Raw genomic sequence first — 18407 nt, 5'->3', positions numbered from 1 at the left:
GGAGAGTCAAGTTTTTAACAAGACTCCTTGTAATTAGATCACTTTTTCACATCCTTAATTTTGATTGTCTCCTGTAAAATTATCTTAAGTCAACATAGAATCTCAGAATAATTATTTTTATAGTTGAAGTATCCTTCCAAACATTTCTTCAAGCACTACTTTTGCAGCATTTTGGGGTGATTGGATTACCCATTTGGAGGATTGAGATGGAGGAAAAAGGGGAGAGGGAGAGTACTCTGTTACAGAGAAAGCAAAATACTATAGAAGTGGATTGCTGAATATCTTGTTCATTGAATGCACTTCAACACTGCACATTAGTAAGCATTATAAAGAATCAGTGCAAACATTAATCTAGCTTTCTCAACATTACAGTCTGTAAATGAAATCCTTTAGATTTAAATTGATTACTATAAAAGGTTTACTTTTTTTCCCTTCTTGTATTTCCAAGGGCATACTATGCCACTTAGCTGTGTATTTAACTTCATTTAGCCTCTCTCAAGGACCTGAAACAAAATGCTTATAGAGAATGCTATTTTGTCTTGGCGCGGTGGCTCATGCCTCTAATCCCAGAATTTTGGGAGGCAGAGGTAGGCGGATTGCTTAGGCCAGAAGTTCGAGACCAGCCTGGCCAACATGGCAAAATCCCGTCTCTACGAAGAACACAAAAATTAGCTGGGAATGGTGGTGCATGCCTGTAATCCCAGCTATTTGGGAGGCTGAGGCACAAGAATTGCTTGAACCCAGGAGGTTGCAGTGAATTGCACTCCAGCCTGGGCAAGAGTGAGACCCTAACTCAAAAAAAAAAAAAAAAAGCTCATTATTTTGATACTAGATGGTTGTTAACTTTGTAATGTGGAGTTTGAGACCATAATTACCCCAGAATTCTATAAAGAGTTACACAGTTTATTTTTGAACATTCAAATTTCAAGTCTCATAAGCAAAAATTAAAAAAAATGTTTCATTCACATTTTCAACACCAATCTATAAAGAATTTTCTTTCTTAAGAATGAAACACACCTTATATATCTAAATATGGGGCTTCCCTTACAGTGGTCTTGAAAGGTTTATTCATTAATTTAGTTGATGCTTTTAAGATTCAAAGTATTTTTAGAATTTAACAAGAAATGCCTATTATCCAGAAGACAGTTTTTCTAAATGATGCCAAATCCTCATCTTTTGAGAAAAGGTATGGCTTACAGTAAGTCATTATCACTCAAAGTATTAGGCAAGAGATCAAACTATGTATTATCATTTTTTCTTAAATATGAGCCATAACTATAAATAAGGAGTGATTTCCACATGTCTCTGAAAGAGGAGTTTCAGAGAACCTTTTGGGTTGAATAAATTCCAGACAAAAAATTGATCTGTTTCACCTACCTACAACTTAAATGAAGAACATATGTAAACAAGTAACACTGAAAAGATTGCTTTTTATAATTCATTAGTGATTGGCATGTTACTAAAGATAAAATAGAAAAAAGGATAATCTCATCAGTTTTAGTCAACTACACCCAAGTGTATCTATTGAATACTTTAAAAATATTGAAAACATATAGGAAATCCTAAAGTTGTTGAAATTGACACCTAACCTTTTAAAAGTATTTATTTTCCATTTTCAGAATAGCATTCTTGAGTATAATTTAAAGAGTGCTGGAACTTCAATCCCCAACAGGGGGGACTAGAACATTTACACATTAAAAGCATTTTAAAATTCCTGTGTGGCACACTCTACTTTCATAGGATGTGGAGAGGGGAAAAAAATGCTCAATTTGCAGTGAATGATTAAAGGGAAGTTAAAATCTAATAGATTTCTTACTTAAATACTTTAAAAATTTTTCAAACTTGACTGAGGCTACATTAAACTATACTCCCCTACGAACTGCTAGTCAAGGATCTATCTAAAAAATATGACTGCACGTCCAGGGATGTGTGGTGGCTCACGCCTGTAATCCTAGAACTTTGGGAGGTCGAGGCAGGAGGATTGTTTGAGCCCAGAGTTCAAGACCAGCCTGGGCAACATAGTAAGACACCTGCCTATAAGTAAATAAATAAACATATATATATATATATATATATATATGGCTGTGAAAAGTACCTTACCCCAAATCCTTAACTTTAATTGAAAGGATATATTGTTTATATTCATATGATAAAAAAATTGCATTGTTTCTCAAATACATTATCAAGTTCTATCATCAAAATTTTTAATTGGCTTGGGGGCATACAACTCACCTTCAATGGATATAATTTTATTTGTTAAATATAATGCTAAGCATATCATTTAAATCTCTTAAACTGAATGCTTACCTTTAACACAAGATTTAAAAATTTTCTCTAAAAATATTTGCATTTTAAAATAAAATTTGTAAAAAAAATCCTATTTTAGCAGGCTTGATTATATCAACTGGTAAAACTTTATTTTACAAGCAATAGGAATTGGATCAAATGATTATTATAACCCAGAGGAAGTATTTCATAACCACAGCAAATGCCATTATACATACTGCCAATACAGATTTAATAGACAATACTGAACTGTACAAGAGTTATTTATTTTTCCTTAATCTCAAAGCTATTTTTAGTAATACAAAAAAGCCATATTAACATTTTTTTTCCGTTAGAAAACATGATGTACAAAACTTTGGATGAAAAGAGACGTCAAATTTCATTTAATCACTTGGAGGAAAATCCACCAACTCCATCAATACCACCCAAAGTGTTTTAGGCAGTGAATAAACCAAAATAATGCATCTTAATAAATTCCAGCTGTTAAAAGAACAAACTTAGCAATATATAACAGTTTGCTACACAGGATTTTTGACTATTCATTTTGGGAGTTATTTTTAAAAATCCACTTTTTTACTGAGTCCTACTACATACCAGGCACTGTACTTGGCCATCTAGGTAACTAAGAAAACGTTGATTAACATAGGAAAGACCCATAAATCAGTCCTTTGGTTATCAAATTCAATTTTTAACTTTCAAACATCCTCCAAGATCAAGAAACCCTAACTAAAAATACACACCCTTCTAAGTGTTATTTGATTTTATTAGTAGCAAGGGTGTTTGGTAAGGTCATGAACCACTATTTTTGATCCATTATTCCAATTAAGAATGCATGTCAAAAGCTAATTTGTTATTTTTCTAATGAGTTTAAGATTTGGCATTCAGTTGTTACACATGTGGTTCAATGATTTATCATGAACCCTAAACTGCACACTGCTCAAAAACAGAAAAACAGATGTGCATTAAATAATGGTTTTTGATACATATCTTAAATTTCAATCAGTTTAGGGTCCAGTGAAGAAAAAGATATCCAGTTATCAGGTGGCAAAGAGCAGAGGAGGTAAACTAGTAAAGATTATTAATATTCAGTGAAGTATTATTGTCTATCTTATCCTTTGAGTAACAAGATGCTAACACACTTTCAAAAAAAAAAAAAAAGACGCTTAAAACTATGCTAAAAGCCCATGAACTGACATCATCCATTCAACACCATTACTTTGTTACATAAACCTGTTTTCTTAAGGTAGAACATATTATGCAATAATTTGGAAATTAGCCAAGCACTAAGCAATTACAATAGCAGGTAATACACCACCAATTTTTGAAACACATTTGGCCACATTTCATGACCCATCTGCAGTATGGATTCTATAGACTCTCACTCAGTATAAAATTTGTTTCTGGACCTGAATGACAAGAGAATGGCTTTATGAAATTTTCTCATAAGACATTTAAATAGTCTTAGGTTCACACCCCTTTTGTTCTAAATGATTTAATCTGACATGCTACATAACTACAATAAAAATAATTATGTTCAATTCTTAAATGAAAACTAAATGCCAATAAATGGTAACAGATTTGACATGGAATGTTGTAAGATCTTCCTCTACGTAATCTGACACTGTGGATTATGAATTTCAGGGATTGAAAACTTCAGATTAAGAACCACAAGAAAATTTACTCCTGATGGCATGCAAGATCTTCCTAAAAATTAACCTAAGACCTAGAAGTCTCAGTATTATTAGAACATAAAAAAACACAACAAATTTGTACATTTTATTCACATTTATTTTTCGCTTTTAGTGTGCTCACAGAAAATTAGAACACCTTAAGCAGGAGTTTAATAGCAATTTTTGTAAGCAAAGTTACATTCCATCTCTAAGTCAAATTGGTCAAAGCTTCTCCAGTATTTACAAAACATGATAGACAAGATGCTACACAAAACCATTGCATCTGAAGATTTTTTTCCTTTATTCTCAAAGACGACTGGAAAAGAAAGCATTATCTGCTGTAATCAAAAACATACCACAGTATAAACAGTAACCATTCCACTTATCACAGCTTGGTTGAGTTTAAAATTTGTGTTTTAAAAGGTCCAAGATGACTGCAGTTTTACAAAAATGGGCAGGGTGGAAAGTTGCAAACTTCATGTGCTTCTGGATATCAAGATTTGTTTTTATACAATAGTCACAGTTAAAACACCCTGCTGGTAATACATAATTACACTTTATTAAGGTCATAAACCAGCAATAAACAATAAAGCCTATACAACTTGTAGTTCTACTTAATCACTGACTGGTACAGCTAACATGAGATAAGTGAAAAGTTCCTATGGTTTAAATGAACTCCTAAGACTATGATCTTTTTTTTTTTTTTAAATCTGGGTATTGGTGTTTTTTCTTTTTTCCTCTTTCCTTCTTAGTCAAGACTTGTAGTGTTGTAAACCTGCCTCACAAAATACATGGTAATAACTTTTCTTTAAAAAAAAAAAAAAAGACAGCCTTTACACAATTTCTAGTGGCACACTATTTTGGCAATGTTATGCACCACTTCAATTTCCCCATTGTGAACCCTATCACTTCATTTGATATCCCTTTTTGACCCACCCATCTCCTTCATATATGGGCATGTCCATAGATTGACAAAGAAAGTTTACATTTTTGAATAAAGATGCAAAGTATGCAAAAACATTAATACTGATGCGAAAAAATAAAAAATAAAAGAAACAAGGCAGAGGAAGAAGGTGTTTAAGCTCTCCTCGACCTGTTGGAATGGTGGTTAACAGAATGATCTGAGATGGGATCTGTGGGGAGGGGAGAAAAAAAAAAAAACACAAAATTTGGCGGTTAAAAAAAGTAAAATAAAAAAAAAGACATCTTTAAAATCAATCCCTGGTTGTAGACAAGTTCTCCAAAACCAGTACCTGGCACCACTCCAACAAACAAACAGGGGAGAAAAGTTCTTCGATTATCTCACAAAAGCTTGCTCTTTTACTCTGCCGCCTCCGCTGGGGGGGCTTCTGGACTGCACTCGGGCTGGGCCTCCTGTGAGGGGGCTGCGCAGGCTGACGAGGCGGCGGCGGCCGCGGGCTCCTCCGCGGGGGCGGCCTCCTGCTCCGGGGGCGCGCCGGGCCCGGCGGCCGAGGGGGCCTCGCAGGCGGCGGCGCTGGCCCCGGCCCCCTCGGCCTTCTTCTCCTCCACCTTGCTGGGCTCCTCGGCGGCCTTGGTCTCGTCGCTGGCGGGCGGCTTCTCTGGCGCGACAGCGGCCTCCTCGGGCTTGGCCTCCTGCGGGTCGCCACCCGCCGCCCCCTCCTCGCCCGCTGCCGCCTCCTCGCCCGGCGCCGCTGCCTGCTCCCCGGAGGCCGCGCCCGCCTCGGCGGCGGCCGCAGCTGCGCCGCCGGCGGCCTCGTCCTTGCTGCCTTCGGCAGCGGGCGCCTCAGCCTCACCGCCTTCTCCAGCCTCCTTCTTGTTCTTCTTGAAGGAGAAGCCGCTCAGCTTGAAAGACTTCTTGAAGGAAAAGCGCTTCTTTTTTTTTTTCGGGGTCTCGTTGCTGGGCGAGGGCGTGGCCCCGTCCTCGGCCTTGGGCGACGACGTCGAGGAGGCGGCCGACGCGGCCTCTCCCTCCGCGGCCGTGGGCGAGCCTGGCTCGGCAGCCTCGCCTTCCGCGGGGGCCTCCTTCTCTACCGGGCTGGCCCCGGCCTCGGGGGCGGCGGCGGCTGGCTCATCTTTCTCGGCCGAGGAGGGCGACGCCGCCCCGCTCCCGGCGGCCGCGGGCTCCTCCTTGTCGGCGGCCGGGGCGCTGCCGTTGGCCTGCAGCTCCTCCTTGGCGCCCGACTCGGCGGCCGCGGGCGAAGCGTCGCCGTTTACCTTCACGTGGCCATTCTCCTAAGGGGCAGAGAAAGCGGGAGCGTCACTGAAGCGGCCAGGGCGCCGCCATTCCCGCCCCCAGCCCTGGACCGGGAGTGCCCCGCTTCCCCCTAAGGCCCCTGTGGCCATCGAGACCCCACCCCTGCCGTTACGGGGAGGGAGGCGCGGGTGGATGCCCAGACGAGAGCCCCACGAACGAGGAAATGGGCACCGCTGCCTGGAGACCCCCCAAAACACCAACTGTAGCCCCCAAGTACGGCAATGGCCTCCCAGCCATTCAGCAAGTGCCCTAAAGACGAAGTCCGAAACGTAGCAAGCAAAGGCTAACCATGCCAGCCCTCGCCTTATTGGGGGCTTGGGGGAAAAAAGGTGCCAGGGAATAGTTGACACAGCAAACGCCCTTTGGAAGAAGGCACAGAGCCAGGGCTGGTGGTTCGCGCCTACGTTTCACATCCCTCTTTCGCCCTAAATACATAAAGGCCTCTTCAAAATACCAGGAATTCCCAGGGGGATCACAGCACTCGAGCCAGGAGCGCCCGCGCGGGGCCCTCCGAGCTCCTGCGCCCGCCCAGGCCTTTGGGACCGGCAGGGGGCGCTGTGCCTCCACCGCGCCGCGTTGGGCGCAGGCCGGCGAGGAGGGGCGGAGTCGCCAGGCCACCCCGCCCTGCCCAGCCGGGCCCTGCCCGCAGGCCGAGGCGCCCCCGAGCCCGGATCGCGCAGCCCAACAGTCCGCAAACAAAGCTCAGGTGGTTTCCTGGCCTGCCGGTCGGGCTGAAACCAACACGGCAGGGGGAAACCCATTATTTCTGAGGTCTCGCCTCTGCTTCCACGCCCACCTTCCCCTGCGATTCTGCGAAGCCTGGGCGCTCCTCGGTGGCTCATTTTGCATTTTTAACGGGTTTAAAGCCTCTTGGCAGACCTCGCTTTCCCCAGTAGGTTAGAGCAGGCGAAGCGACACGATCTCTTCTCTAGGAAAAGAGGCGTGGTGGGTGCCCATGTTTGCGAAGCAGCCACCCATGGCCGACCTCTCGGGTCCACCCAACCGTGGCTATCTGCCTGGGTCCGGGCAGCGCCGGGCGGCCCCCCGCGGGTGGTCGAGGCGCCACGCACAAGAACAATCCCGACCGAAAGGCACGAACCGCCTCATTTTGACCATCTGGAAAGGTTCTTAAAGGACCCACCGAGTGTTCCTACCCCACAGATGCCATTTAAAAATCAAATGGGTGTGTAATTCCACAGACAGCTACGAATAAAGATTTAGGACAGTGGGAAAGCCTCATCAAAAGGTACTGTCTAGCCGCAGCCAGCCACCTTTCCAAGAACCCAGGGCACGCCGCCGCGGCATACAATAAGACAGCCCTTCCCTCCTCGCCCTTCTCCACCACCATCCCCATTGCGCCCCCCTTTCCCGACTCCCCCCCACACACAATCACACTACCAGTTCAGAAATCTCGAAGACAATCCAGCTTCGACAACAAACCCGAGAGCCACCCAAACACCATTGTGCCCCCAAACACAAATGCAACCTTGCTGGGGGCGGGGGAGGAGGGCACCTAGTTAGTCACGTTCTGCCAATCTCCAAACCACGCCATTTTAGACGATTTATCACTCCTTTCCTCCCGTCTACTCAAGAATTCTCCAGGATTCTAAGGAACCACTCCTTTGCTGTGGGGGGGGGGGGGGAGACCCCTGCTATGAAAAATCCACAATTTAGGCTATCCATTTCCATTCAACTTTCAGACCAGAATCCAGCCACACTCCTCTCCACGAATGAGCCTTGGGAGCCACCAGGAGGGAAGGAGAGAAAGACACCAAATAAATGACCACAACCACAGGTAGAATTTACCTGCCCGTTCGCTTTGGAAGGCGAGGAGGCCACAGCCGCCTCCCCGGGCCTCTCCGCGGCGGCTTCTCCCTTCGCTGCGGTCTTGGAGAACTGGGCACCCATGCTGGCTTCTTCAACAAAGAAACTCAACAGATCCAAGAGGGGAAACAAAGAGCCTCGGGTTGGTGTAACGACGGGGCGAGCAGCAGCAGCAGCGGCGGCGGCAACAGCGGCAGCGGCACACACACCGGAGGGAGGGGGGTGGGGGTGGTGGAGAGGACAGAACAGAACCGATTAAATACACTCCGGATAAAAAAATTTTAGTCGAAGAGATCAAAAAGCAGCAGCACAGGAGGGAGGGAAAAAGGGTGGAAAAGTCGAGCACAAAAAAAGGAGCCCAAGTGTAGTTCGAAAAAAAAAGAAGTAATAAAAAAATCCCAGATTTGTAGCCGCACTGTAGACAAGAGGAAAATGGAGAAATCTCCCTGGTTGCTAATAAGATGCGGGGTCCAACGCCCAAGTGCACAGATGAATGGGCTCGCGGGCGCTGACGCGGCCCCCGCGCGCGTCGGCCAATCCGCGCGCCGCACACAAAGCAGGGGGCGGGGTCTGCGCGCCTGGCGAACAATGGAGCCGCGCTTTGCAAACGGTTTGAAAATCAGCCTCAGACCGAGAATTAATGTCCTCCAAATAAATAAATCAATTAAAAAATACATGGCACTCGCCTCTCTCTGCTTGAAAATAATAATGCATTTCTTGATTGGCTTGCTTTGTTTGGAATTAATTAACGCGGGAGGGGGGTACTTGTGCATCGGGGCGGAGAAAGCGTTAACTTGACTCGCATTGACTCTCGTCGGTCTATATCCGTGTGTCTCTCGCTCCCCTCCCCCATCTTTCCGTGTGTTTATGTGTATGTATGTGTATGCGAGTGTTAAAGACAATGGTTGCGATTTGTGTGTTTGCAGCATGTTTTCTTTCTTTCTTTCCTTCTTTTTCCATATTGGATTTACAGATAATGCTCAGGGTTTGTTTTTTCAACTGCTGCAATGGTTAAATCGTCCCAAATTGAAAGGTATTTAAACCACGAAGATCGAATTTCATCAAGCGAGATCCCAAGTTAGAATTAGGTCTGTAGGCCAGATGTGGAAAATGCAAAAGCGGCAAACAGCGAAGCCACACTCCCTTCCCTCTCCCACATTGGCATGAAATAAAATATTTTGAGATTGGCCTTGGGCGCTCAACAAATTCCCCCTTCTCTGGCTATTCCCAATTAGTGATTTTTTTTTTTCCACAATTCAAAGTGAGAGCCATTTACAGAAGATCGAAACTCTTCGCGTTTTATCACTGTTTTAAATGACATAATTTTCCTCTATGGTGAAATGAGACACAGCCTCGAGTATACGAATCCATATTTACAGTTGGGATGTTATTCGCGTCAATATGGATCATTTTCAGCCTACTGCCAGAATCGAATGGACTCTTTTTGAACGTGTGTGTGAGTGCGTACGCAGGCGAATGTGCTCCTGGAAGGAAGGGAGGCAGCAACGATGACATTCTAAACCGGATTGCAGTTCTAAGGAGAAATGTTCTGCATGTTGAGAGATAGCAAGATCCCTAAGCTCTCCAAGTCTAACTTGGGTTAGAGGAAAAGCTTCTATAATGGTACACAGGATACCTCCATCTGTCACTGCACTCCTTGCCATCGAAGTACCAGACGCTTTTTGTGCGTGAGAGACAAGTCACTGACTTAAAAGTATGGGGGGTGAGGGGGACCAAGGAAACAGCTTAATAAGCATTTTCTTCCCAAAGTTTTCACTCGTGGCAAAATCAGACCACCTTTTCTCGTTTACATTTGGTGATCCTGCAAGGAATAATCTTTCGCTTATGAAGGTGAGAAGCAGTCGAGGGAATGGTTCATTTCTCCTGGTGCTGGCTCTGAATTCTCAAACAGTTTTATTTTCTGCTCATTGTAGGGAAATAGGTCACACTCTGAGTGAAAAAGACGGTTGGTTCAAGCCAATAACTCTTTGTTCAAGCGTTGCTTTGAAAATCACCAAGCTGAACATTGTTACGTGAAGCTTCGTCTTCTCACTGTCCAGTTCCTTCAGATGCGTTATTCGACCATGGTCATATTCCCCAGAGCTGATGTAAAGACGTTTCCGTAGAAATGCATCTTGCCAGCAAACGTGTTATTACCCTTAAGAGAGCCCGCTGGCCTGGCCCACGAGCCCAGCCGCCAGGATGGACGCGAATCACTTGTATTAGCATTTCCAACTTGAAAAGCCAACTGGGCTGATCCGACACCACCATCCAAGGCGATTCCCAAAAGCCCATTTAAGGCTCTTGATTTCCCTCCACCCCCAACGTGAATCATGCCCCTTCCTCCGCATCCCCCTCCTATTTTAAATTGGGGTGACTGCTAGCTCGCTTTCAGATTTTCTCCCAGACGCGTCCTTAGCCCTTCATTTGGGGGCTGCTTTTATTGCTCCTTTGTTACCAGGCTGCCGTGTAGCTTTCCCCCCTCTTCTTTCTGGTACGCCTATTTGCCTGGTATCGGCTGGTCTCCCTGGCAACGGCCGGGGAAGATTCGGAGCACGGGGCCGGGGAGGGGGAAGAGGCGGAGCCGGCGCTGGGGGGTGACGGTGGGGGAGACGGGGACTGGGAGTGGTGGAGGGGAGAGGGGCCGAGTGAGAGACTGAGAGACAGACTGCGAAGCAGATGGCCGAGCGAGGGGGCGGGGTGCGGGCGGGGCGGGGCGGGGGTACAGTCCCAGCGTCAGGGGCGCAAGGGAGCCAATCAATTCCCGCAGCAGCTCCGGGGCAAAAAAAAAAAAATGTAAACACATAGATTCCCTCCCCACGAGCGGTCTCGGTCTCTAGTTTACAGTAGAAAGATGATTTCTTTTTGATACGCAAGCGCATTCTACAGTAGCTGGAAAGCCGACGGTCCCCAGCAAGTGGCAGGCAGAGGCTCCTTGGAGCTGCCAGCGGCCGCTGAGGGCTGGGCCACCCTTTCCCCAACCTCCCCCAGCGACTAGCGTCGTCCAAGCAAGGGATTTCTTCAGCTTATAGGGAAGGGGGTCCCGGCGGAGGATGGGTAAGGAAGAACGGGCTGGGAAATGGGAAACGGTTGTGATTCTTCTTGAAAACCTGCATAATGACAGGGAAGGAAGGCCAAGAACGTGGAACTAGTAGGGAAGCAGTACAAGTGCAAGTGTGGCTCCTCAGGAGTTTGGTGTGCTCACACGCAGAGTTAAAGGTTCCAAATAAAGCGCCAAAAGTGTTTATATAAATATGACTAAAGAACCCAAGAGTTCATAGTGAAAATGTAAAACCGGTGTCTGTAACCAAATCAGCAGGAAGAAACGGCCATTTATTGTTTATTTGTAATCCCCTTTCACCCTGCCCTAACATATTTGCAAGATAATAATAATAATCTGTGTATAGGTTTTTTTTTTTTTTTTAAGAAAAAAAGAGCAATTTATTTAAGAGACCTGTTATTTTTCTGCAAAATGTTAGCGTTGGAAAGGATTTTAGAGACCATTCCACAAAATCCTGAGGGCCCAGTGTGGCAAACACAATAATCTAGATCTTGTTTTCATATCATTGAACAAGATAAACTCAGTCTCTGACCTCAGGGGGCTTCCAATTTAGAAGATCATCTAGTGAAGTTCAACTGGAGCACCTGGCTTCCCTCTCTCAACGATGAAGAAATAGGCACGAGAGCGTTGCCAGATTTCTCAGATGGTAGAGCCACGAATAGAGCTCAGCCCCCTTGATGATTCTGAGTCCTGGCTTTTTCCACCACTGCCGGTGCTGCCGTCTTCCCTTGATGGCACAGATTCACTCGGTAGGTCAGTCATTCATTCCTAAAGTATTTATTAAGGTCCTCCTAAGTGCCAAGAAAAAGGCTTTAGACATCAGCTTGCACCAGGGACAAATATGGACATGGTCTTTCCTCTCATGCAGCTTACATTTGTATTATTATTTCTTAAAACTTCTTAATTTGTGAAGAAAGAAAGGAAAAACAGGATTAACTGTGTGCTTAAAAAACAATACAAAAGATGACAGCCACTTTGTAGATTCCAAATTAAATACGCCTTTTTCACCTGGAAGCATTCATGCATTCACAACATATGCAATCCCACTGTGCAGGCAGTGTTCTGCTCCATCCTTCATCTTAGGTTTTATGCTACTTGAAATTTAATTCCACAGAAATTGATTAGCTTGCAGTGTGGTGGGGAGGAAAACAGACACAGCCCCTCAGTTCATTCGGCAAGATTTATTGAACTCCTATCATGTAGTAGGCATTTGAGATATATCAGTGAACAAAACAGACAAGAAATCTTTGTGAAGCATACATTCTTGGGTGGGGAGAAAAGCACAAGTTAAAAAAATGTAAGTCAGCAAATTATACGAAATGTTAGAAGTCTGTAAGTGTTGTGGGAGGGGCGGAGTGGTGGGGGAAACTAAAGCAAAATAAGAGAGATGGGAGTTCAGGGGAGAGTTGAGATGTAATTCCATATAGGCCGGGAAAGGCCTCATGGAGAAGACAAACTTTGAGCAGATTTGAAGAGGTGGGGGAATTAATAATGCAGATAGCTCACTCAAATGCTTCTAGCCTAACAAGAAAGGGGAGAAGACAGCATTTAACAATGAGTTCACAGACTAGAATATAACTTTAAACTGTCATATGTACTCTGAACGAAAATAGGGAGTACATGTGACCATCTGAAGTTCTATTTTGTGCTATAAGATAGTATAATTTCATCAGGAGAGTTAAAGAAGGCCTTTTGAAATAAGTGACATTTAAGTGGAAACCTAAAGGAAGAGTAGGCATTAACCAGGTAAAGATGTGAAGAACTGTGTTCAGATGGAGGAAATAGCAAAGCCCATGAGGAGGAAGAGTTCGGCATGGATTTGGGAGGAAGGTAGAGAGATGAGTTAGAACATATTTTCAGATTTCTATAAAACGTCTCAGTAGAAGAGTGAAGTTCACAGATGTAAGTCTGGAGTTCAAACTATGGTTTTGAATGTAAATATTGATTTGTGATCATTCCACATGAAAATATTTTTAGAAGCCAAGTCACAGGAAAATGCAAAAGGTAAGAGATTACAGAATGATGCCCTGAGTAATTTCTGCTCTCAGAGGACCCAGAGAAAAGGAGCCAAGATGGCAAAGAAGACTGAGAAAGAACTCTCAAAGAGTAGACAGAAAGCCAGGGGAGTGTGGGGTCAGGAAAGTCAATAAAGACAGTGTTTCAAGGGGGAAAGGTGAGTTTTGTCAAATGCTGTTGAGTGTTCAAATGAAATACTGAGACATTTCCATTGGATGTTGCAGGACAGAAACTACTGGATACAGGCTCCAGAGCAGTTTTTGTAGTATGTTGAGAATGGAAGCTGGATTTCATGTGTTGAGGATAAAATGGAAGACAAAGAAGTTGATGGCATAGTCACCTCTTTATGAAGCTGGACTCAGTAAAGGTTTAGGGAGACAAGGCAGTAGCTGGAGAGGGCTGGGACAGGTTGAGCGTCCCTGATGGGAACATCTGAAATCCAAAATCTGAAATTTTTGAGTGTTAATATGACACCACAAGTGGAAAAGCCCACATCTGGCCTCATGTGAGGGGTCGTGGTAAAAACACACGTGCACGACACACAGTTTTTTCAGTGTCTCCAAGGAGAAAAAACATCCCCCCAGTCCCTGTCAGCTGCAGTATATGTTTTCTTTGCACGTCCAGATTCCCCCATGCAAGCACACCGCAAAGGGTAATAAAGTAGTTCAATGTACACAAATTTTTTTCACAATGTACATAAATTTCAATGTACACAAATTTTGTTTCATGCACAATGTTATTTAAAATATTGTATGAAATTATATTCAGGCTATGTTTATAAGGTATATATGAAACATAAATAAATGTCGTGTTTAGACTTGGGTTCTCATCCCCAAGATATCTCATTATGTATATGAAAACATTCCAAAATTCAAAAAAATCTGAAATCTGAAACACTTTTGGTCCCAAGAATTTCAGATAAGGAATGCTCAACCCACTTAATGTTTTTTTGGCTTGTGTTATGCTGTCTTGGATGGAAGGCATCAGAGCACGTTTAACTGATGTGGAAACTAATACAGTAGAAAAGAAAATGAAGATACAAGAGGAAAAGGAATAAAGAATGGAAAAACATTTCTGAGAAGGCAGGAAGGGATGGGGATATAGGGCACATGCTGAGAAATTGGGTTTTAAAAGATATTCTGCTTTTTAAAATATTCTGTAATGAGAGAAGAAGAGGATGGCTATAGATTTGCTGGTGGGAAGATGAGAAAGTTTCCCTCTGATGGCTTCTATTCAGCTAAGAGGAAAGAAGAAAAGGGAGAGTTGCAGTTTGATGATCTTATAGAAGGTGTGGAATAATGACTGGGAGGCATAGGATTGAGACTTTTGGGCATGGTAAGACTTTAGAGCAGTAATGAGGGCCCATTTGAGGTTGATAAATCTCAAGGATGCTTAATCAATATATCAAATATATCTTTCTACAATCCTCTTTAAGATTTCCAGCCATTCACTCTCTCAACTTATGCCCAATTTGTATTATATCTGTAAGTCAATATTCACACAAAAATAGAATATAGATTAAAAGGCAGTGCTATTACAAAGCACAATGTCAGTTAATCCTGTATTATTTCATACAGATATGCATAAAGAGAAAGAGGGAGGGAAGATAACCTACTCTGTACCAGGGATTGCACTGTGTGAGTCCGCTAGGCTTGTGTTTCACCTTTCCAACAGAACCTGAACTTGTATCATTTTCCCATTTTACAGATTTGGAAATTGATGTTCAGGAAGGTTTGGAAAATAAAGTTTAATAGTGTGTTAGCCATTGTTCATTGAAGTCTATCTGGCATCTAGGAATCTAATAAGAGCTCAAATGGTTGTAATAGGCACAGAACCTTATATGTAGTTGGAGCTTTTTTTTTTTTAAATTAAAAAATAGAGACAGTCTCACTATGTTGCCCAGACTGGCCCCGAACTCCTGGGATCAGCTGATTCTCCCACCTTAGCCTCTCAAAATGCTGGGATTACAGACATGAGCCACTGCCCCCAGCCTGTAATAGGAGCTTTATTGGTTTTTAAAATTGATACTAAAACTGCAAGCTTCTTTACTTTTAGACTTTGCTTTAGTGTTCCTTATTAACTATCCAATAGTACTCAAATAGAAAGATTCTTTCATAATTAGGAAACATCGGAGTCACTGCTTATCTGTCTGAGGAATCAAGAACTAACACATCTACGACAGGAGTGAAGTTTCTGGCATGTTAGATCTCCACATGGTCGGAATAGGTGATCACTACAAAACCACTATAAGGAGGAGTGTATTTTTTGGTCACTGCTATTCAGGCACACCAACTGAAATAACCATATATATATATATATATATATATATATATACACACACACACACACACACACACACACACACATGCACATGTATATACATATATATACACACACATATATAAATATATATACACACACATATACACATATATACATACACACACACACACACACACACACACATATATATATCTTCTTTTGTTGTTTTTGAGACAGAGTCTCGCTCTGTTGCCCAGGCTGATCTAACTCCTGGGCCCAAATGATCCTCTCACCCCCTCCCCAGCCTCCCCAGTAGCTGGAACTATAGGCACGTACCACCATATCCGGCTAATTTTTGTATTTGTTGTAGAAACCAGGTCTCCCTATGTTACCCAGACTGGTCTCTAACTCCTGAGCTCAAGCAATTCTTTCATTTCAGCTTCCCAAAGTGCTGGGATTACAGATGTGAGCCATTATGCCTGCCCAAGATTTTTTAATATTTGAAAGAGTAATCAAAGAGTAGGACATAATATTAGAGACAAGTAAACAAAAAGTAGGAAAATCTTTAAAGAAAAATTTTTCTCCAGAAATTTTGAATCAAAGCTTATCCATAGTAGCATTTCTCAAAATTTGCAATATTTATCCTCCAGGGACAGGCTGAAAATTTTCCATATAAGCTTTTGGAAGAACGGAATGAAGGTGGGGGATTGGGGAGGGCACAGGGATAATTCCCTTTCCAACTACTTTGTTCTCAGAGATAAGAGGCAAGTAAATAAAGAAAAGCAATCAAAGTTTTCATTAAAAGGATCAGGAGATCAGGTTCCTGGTCTTATAGAGTTACCTAGTCACTTTTCTCATTGTTCTTAACTGGCAGACCAGAAGTGGAGGTAAAACATTCACATAGAAAAAAGTTGAATCTTCGGCATGATGAGTATAGGGACCATACAAGGGGTAAGTTTTCATTGCTTTTTTAGTCATAAATACTTTCTGATATTAAAAAGGAGATTTAAACAGTGGCTGAAACGAGCTGTTTAAACTAATCTATGGTTCTAGAAATTAAAGTATAAAATCAAACACCTTTATTCCAAATAACAATGCAGTTTTTTAAAAAAGATGTATTAAACTCTTAGAAATAACTTATTGCAATCAATAAATAGAAAGTTTTTATTAAGCTACTGCTAAAGTAGAACTTTAGTAAGGGCCCTTCCAGTCTGATGGACTTTTCAGTGCCTTCAACACTCTATTAGGTTTTGTGATGAGATGACTTGGAAGGAGTTCATTTGCTCAGCAGATATTTATTAAATACCTACTTTATACCAGGCACTGGCGTACAGTGATTTGCCTCCATTACATATTTGAATCCCTATAGTAATCTTATAAAATAGAAACCATTACTCCCATTTTCTTTGTAAATCAAATCCCTGAGGCATAACATAACATGCTCAAGTTTATGCTGCTCATAAGTGGTCTGGACTGGGTTCTCAGTCCAGCTCTTGATGATTCCAAAGCTGTGACACTGTTTCCCTGACTATATCATACTGCCTCAGATAAAGTTAAGAATTTTATGGGATGTTTCCAGTTTTTGTGAAGGTTACAAAATGATCAAGATACACTAAAAATTTCTGAAATATATTAAATATTAAACTTTATCTGTTGTAAGAGAAGTATTTAGGGCTACATCTGCAAGGTGGGAATTAGCATTCAAAGAAACACACACACACACACACACACAGACAGAAACTGACAGGTCAGATTCTTGAATCTGGAAACATCGTTAGTAACTTTATCCAGAATATTGTCATCACAAAACATATTTTTGGACAACTGAATAAAAACATAAATGGTTAAGTTGTGCCAAAACTTACCTCTACCTTTCCTGGGGCAAAAGTGTGAATGTTGCTTAGAGCAGAGTGAAGCTTTTTGGAATGTAGGTAAAATAGTGTGTAAAGAAAGGGAGAGAATGTTACAGTTGGAAAGAGAATCCAGATGTGAGACGCGGCTGAGAGATGAGATCAGAGATAAGAAGGTACAGCCCTTCGCAGTGGCACTGTGAGAAAACTGTAAGGATTCCTGGGATGGAGGAGACTCATGGCGGAGAATGTAGGGAGTGATGAAAATGTGACATTCTTCCATTAAGGCTATGGTTGGAATTTGATTTACATTTTGATTGTAGGTATAAATACTTGACAGTTTTAAAATTTCAATCACTATTGTATATATTATTTTATTTAATACCCATAGTAAATTCAGAGATCAATTAGATCAATTAGATGAATTCCCAGTTATAAGGCTGTTAAATAATTTGCTTAAAATCCCAACTACAGGCCAGGCACGGTGACTCACGCCTGTAATCCCAGCACTTTGGGAGGCCGAGGCTGGCAGATCATGAGGTAAGGAGTTCGGGACCAGCCTGACCAACATGGTGAAACCCTGTCTTTACTAAAAATAAAAAAATTAGCCAGGCATGGTGGCACGCGCCTATAATCCCAGCTATTCAGGAGGCTGAGGCAGGAGAATCGCTTGAACCTGGGAGGCGGAGGTTGCAGTGAGCGGAGATCACGCCACTGCACTCCAGCCTGGGTGACAGAGAGAGACTTCATCTAAAAACAAAAAAATTCCCAATCTCAACTATAGCTACCCAGACCAGCCAGTATCTTGTGGTCTGCTGGGACAGACAGGGACTTTGTCACTGCCCTATCCTGAGGTCTCTGCCTCTTCTACATGTCTTCCACTCCCCTTCCTCTCCAGTGTGTGTGCGTGTGTGTATTTTTTTTAAGATGGCTTTTCGCTATGTTGCCTAGCTGGAGTGCAGTGGCTATTCACAGGCCTAATCATAGCTCACTGCAGTCTCAAACTCCCAGGCTCAAGCTACTCATCTTCTTGAGTAGCTGGGTCAACAGACATGCATCACCACACTCATCTCCAATATTGAGGAAAAGATACTTAAGGCAAGTTTTCAATTGACTTTGGATTTTTTCTCATTGCTTTAAATATTGCTTTATGCCAATGACACAACAATCAGAACTTCCTATCCTAATGGCTAACTGAAATT

General features: G+C 42.8%; 1 protein-coding gene across 1 annotated transcript; it reads right to left on the bottom strand.

The window, feature by feature from the left end:
- Positions 1 to 2391: 2391 nt before the first annotated feature.
- MARCKS (myristoylated alanine rich protein kinase C substrate) lies at positions 2392 to 8512 on the bottom strand. Its single transcript, XM_032157129.2, has 2 exons — positions 7999 to 8512; positions 2392 to 6170 (listed from the first exon to the last, which is right to left on the bottom strand). The coding sequence occupies exons 1-2, from the start codon at positions 8098 to 8100 to the stop codon at positions 5277 to 5279; spliced, it is 996 nt and encodes a 331-aa protein (XP_032013020.1). The 5' UTR covers positions 8101 to 8512; the 3' UTR covers positions 2392 to 5276.
- Between the last annotated feature and the right edge of the window lie 9895 nt (positions 8513 to 18407).

This window comes from Hylobates moloch, unplaced genomic scaffold (genome assembly GCF_009828535.3).
Source record: "Hylobates moloch isolate HMO894 unplaced genomic scaffold, HMol_V3 SCAFFOLD_2, whole genome shotgun sequence".
Classification (NCBI taxonomy): Eukaryota; Metazoa; Chordata; class Mammalia; order Primates; family Hylobatidae; genus Hylobates; species Hylobates moloch.
Note: the sequence above shows the minus strand (reverse complement) of the source record. Positions and strands in the feature narration are given on the sequence as shown.

Bases quoted from the DNA above. Each gene is read 5' to 3' on its own strand.
- MARCKS (XM_032157129.2), bottom strand. From the start codon at position 8,100: ATGGGTGCCCAGTTCTCCAAGACCGCAGCGAAGGGAGAAGCCGCCGCG. The intron at 6,171-7,998 runs GTAAATTCTACC...TCTGCCCCTTAG, and splicing joins CTTCCAAAGCGAACGGGCAG to GAGAATGGCCACGTGAAGGT.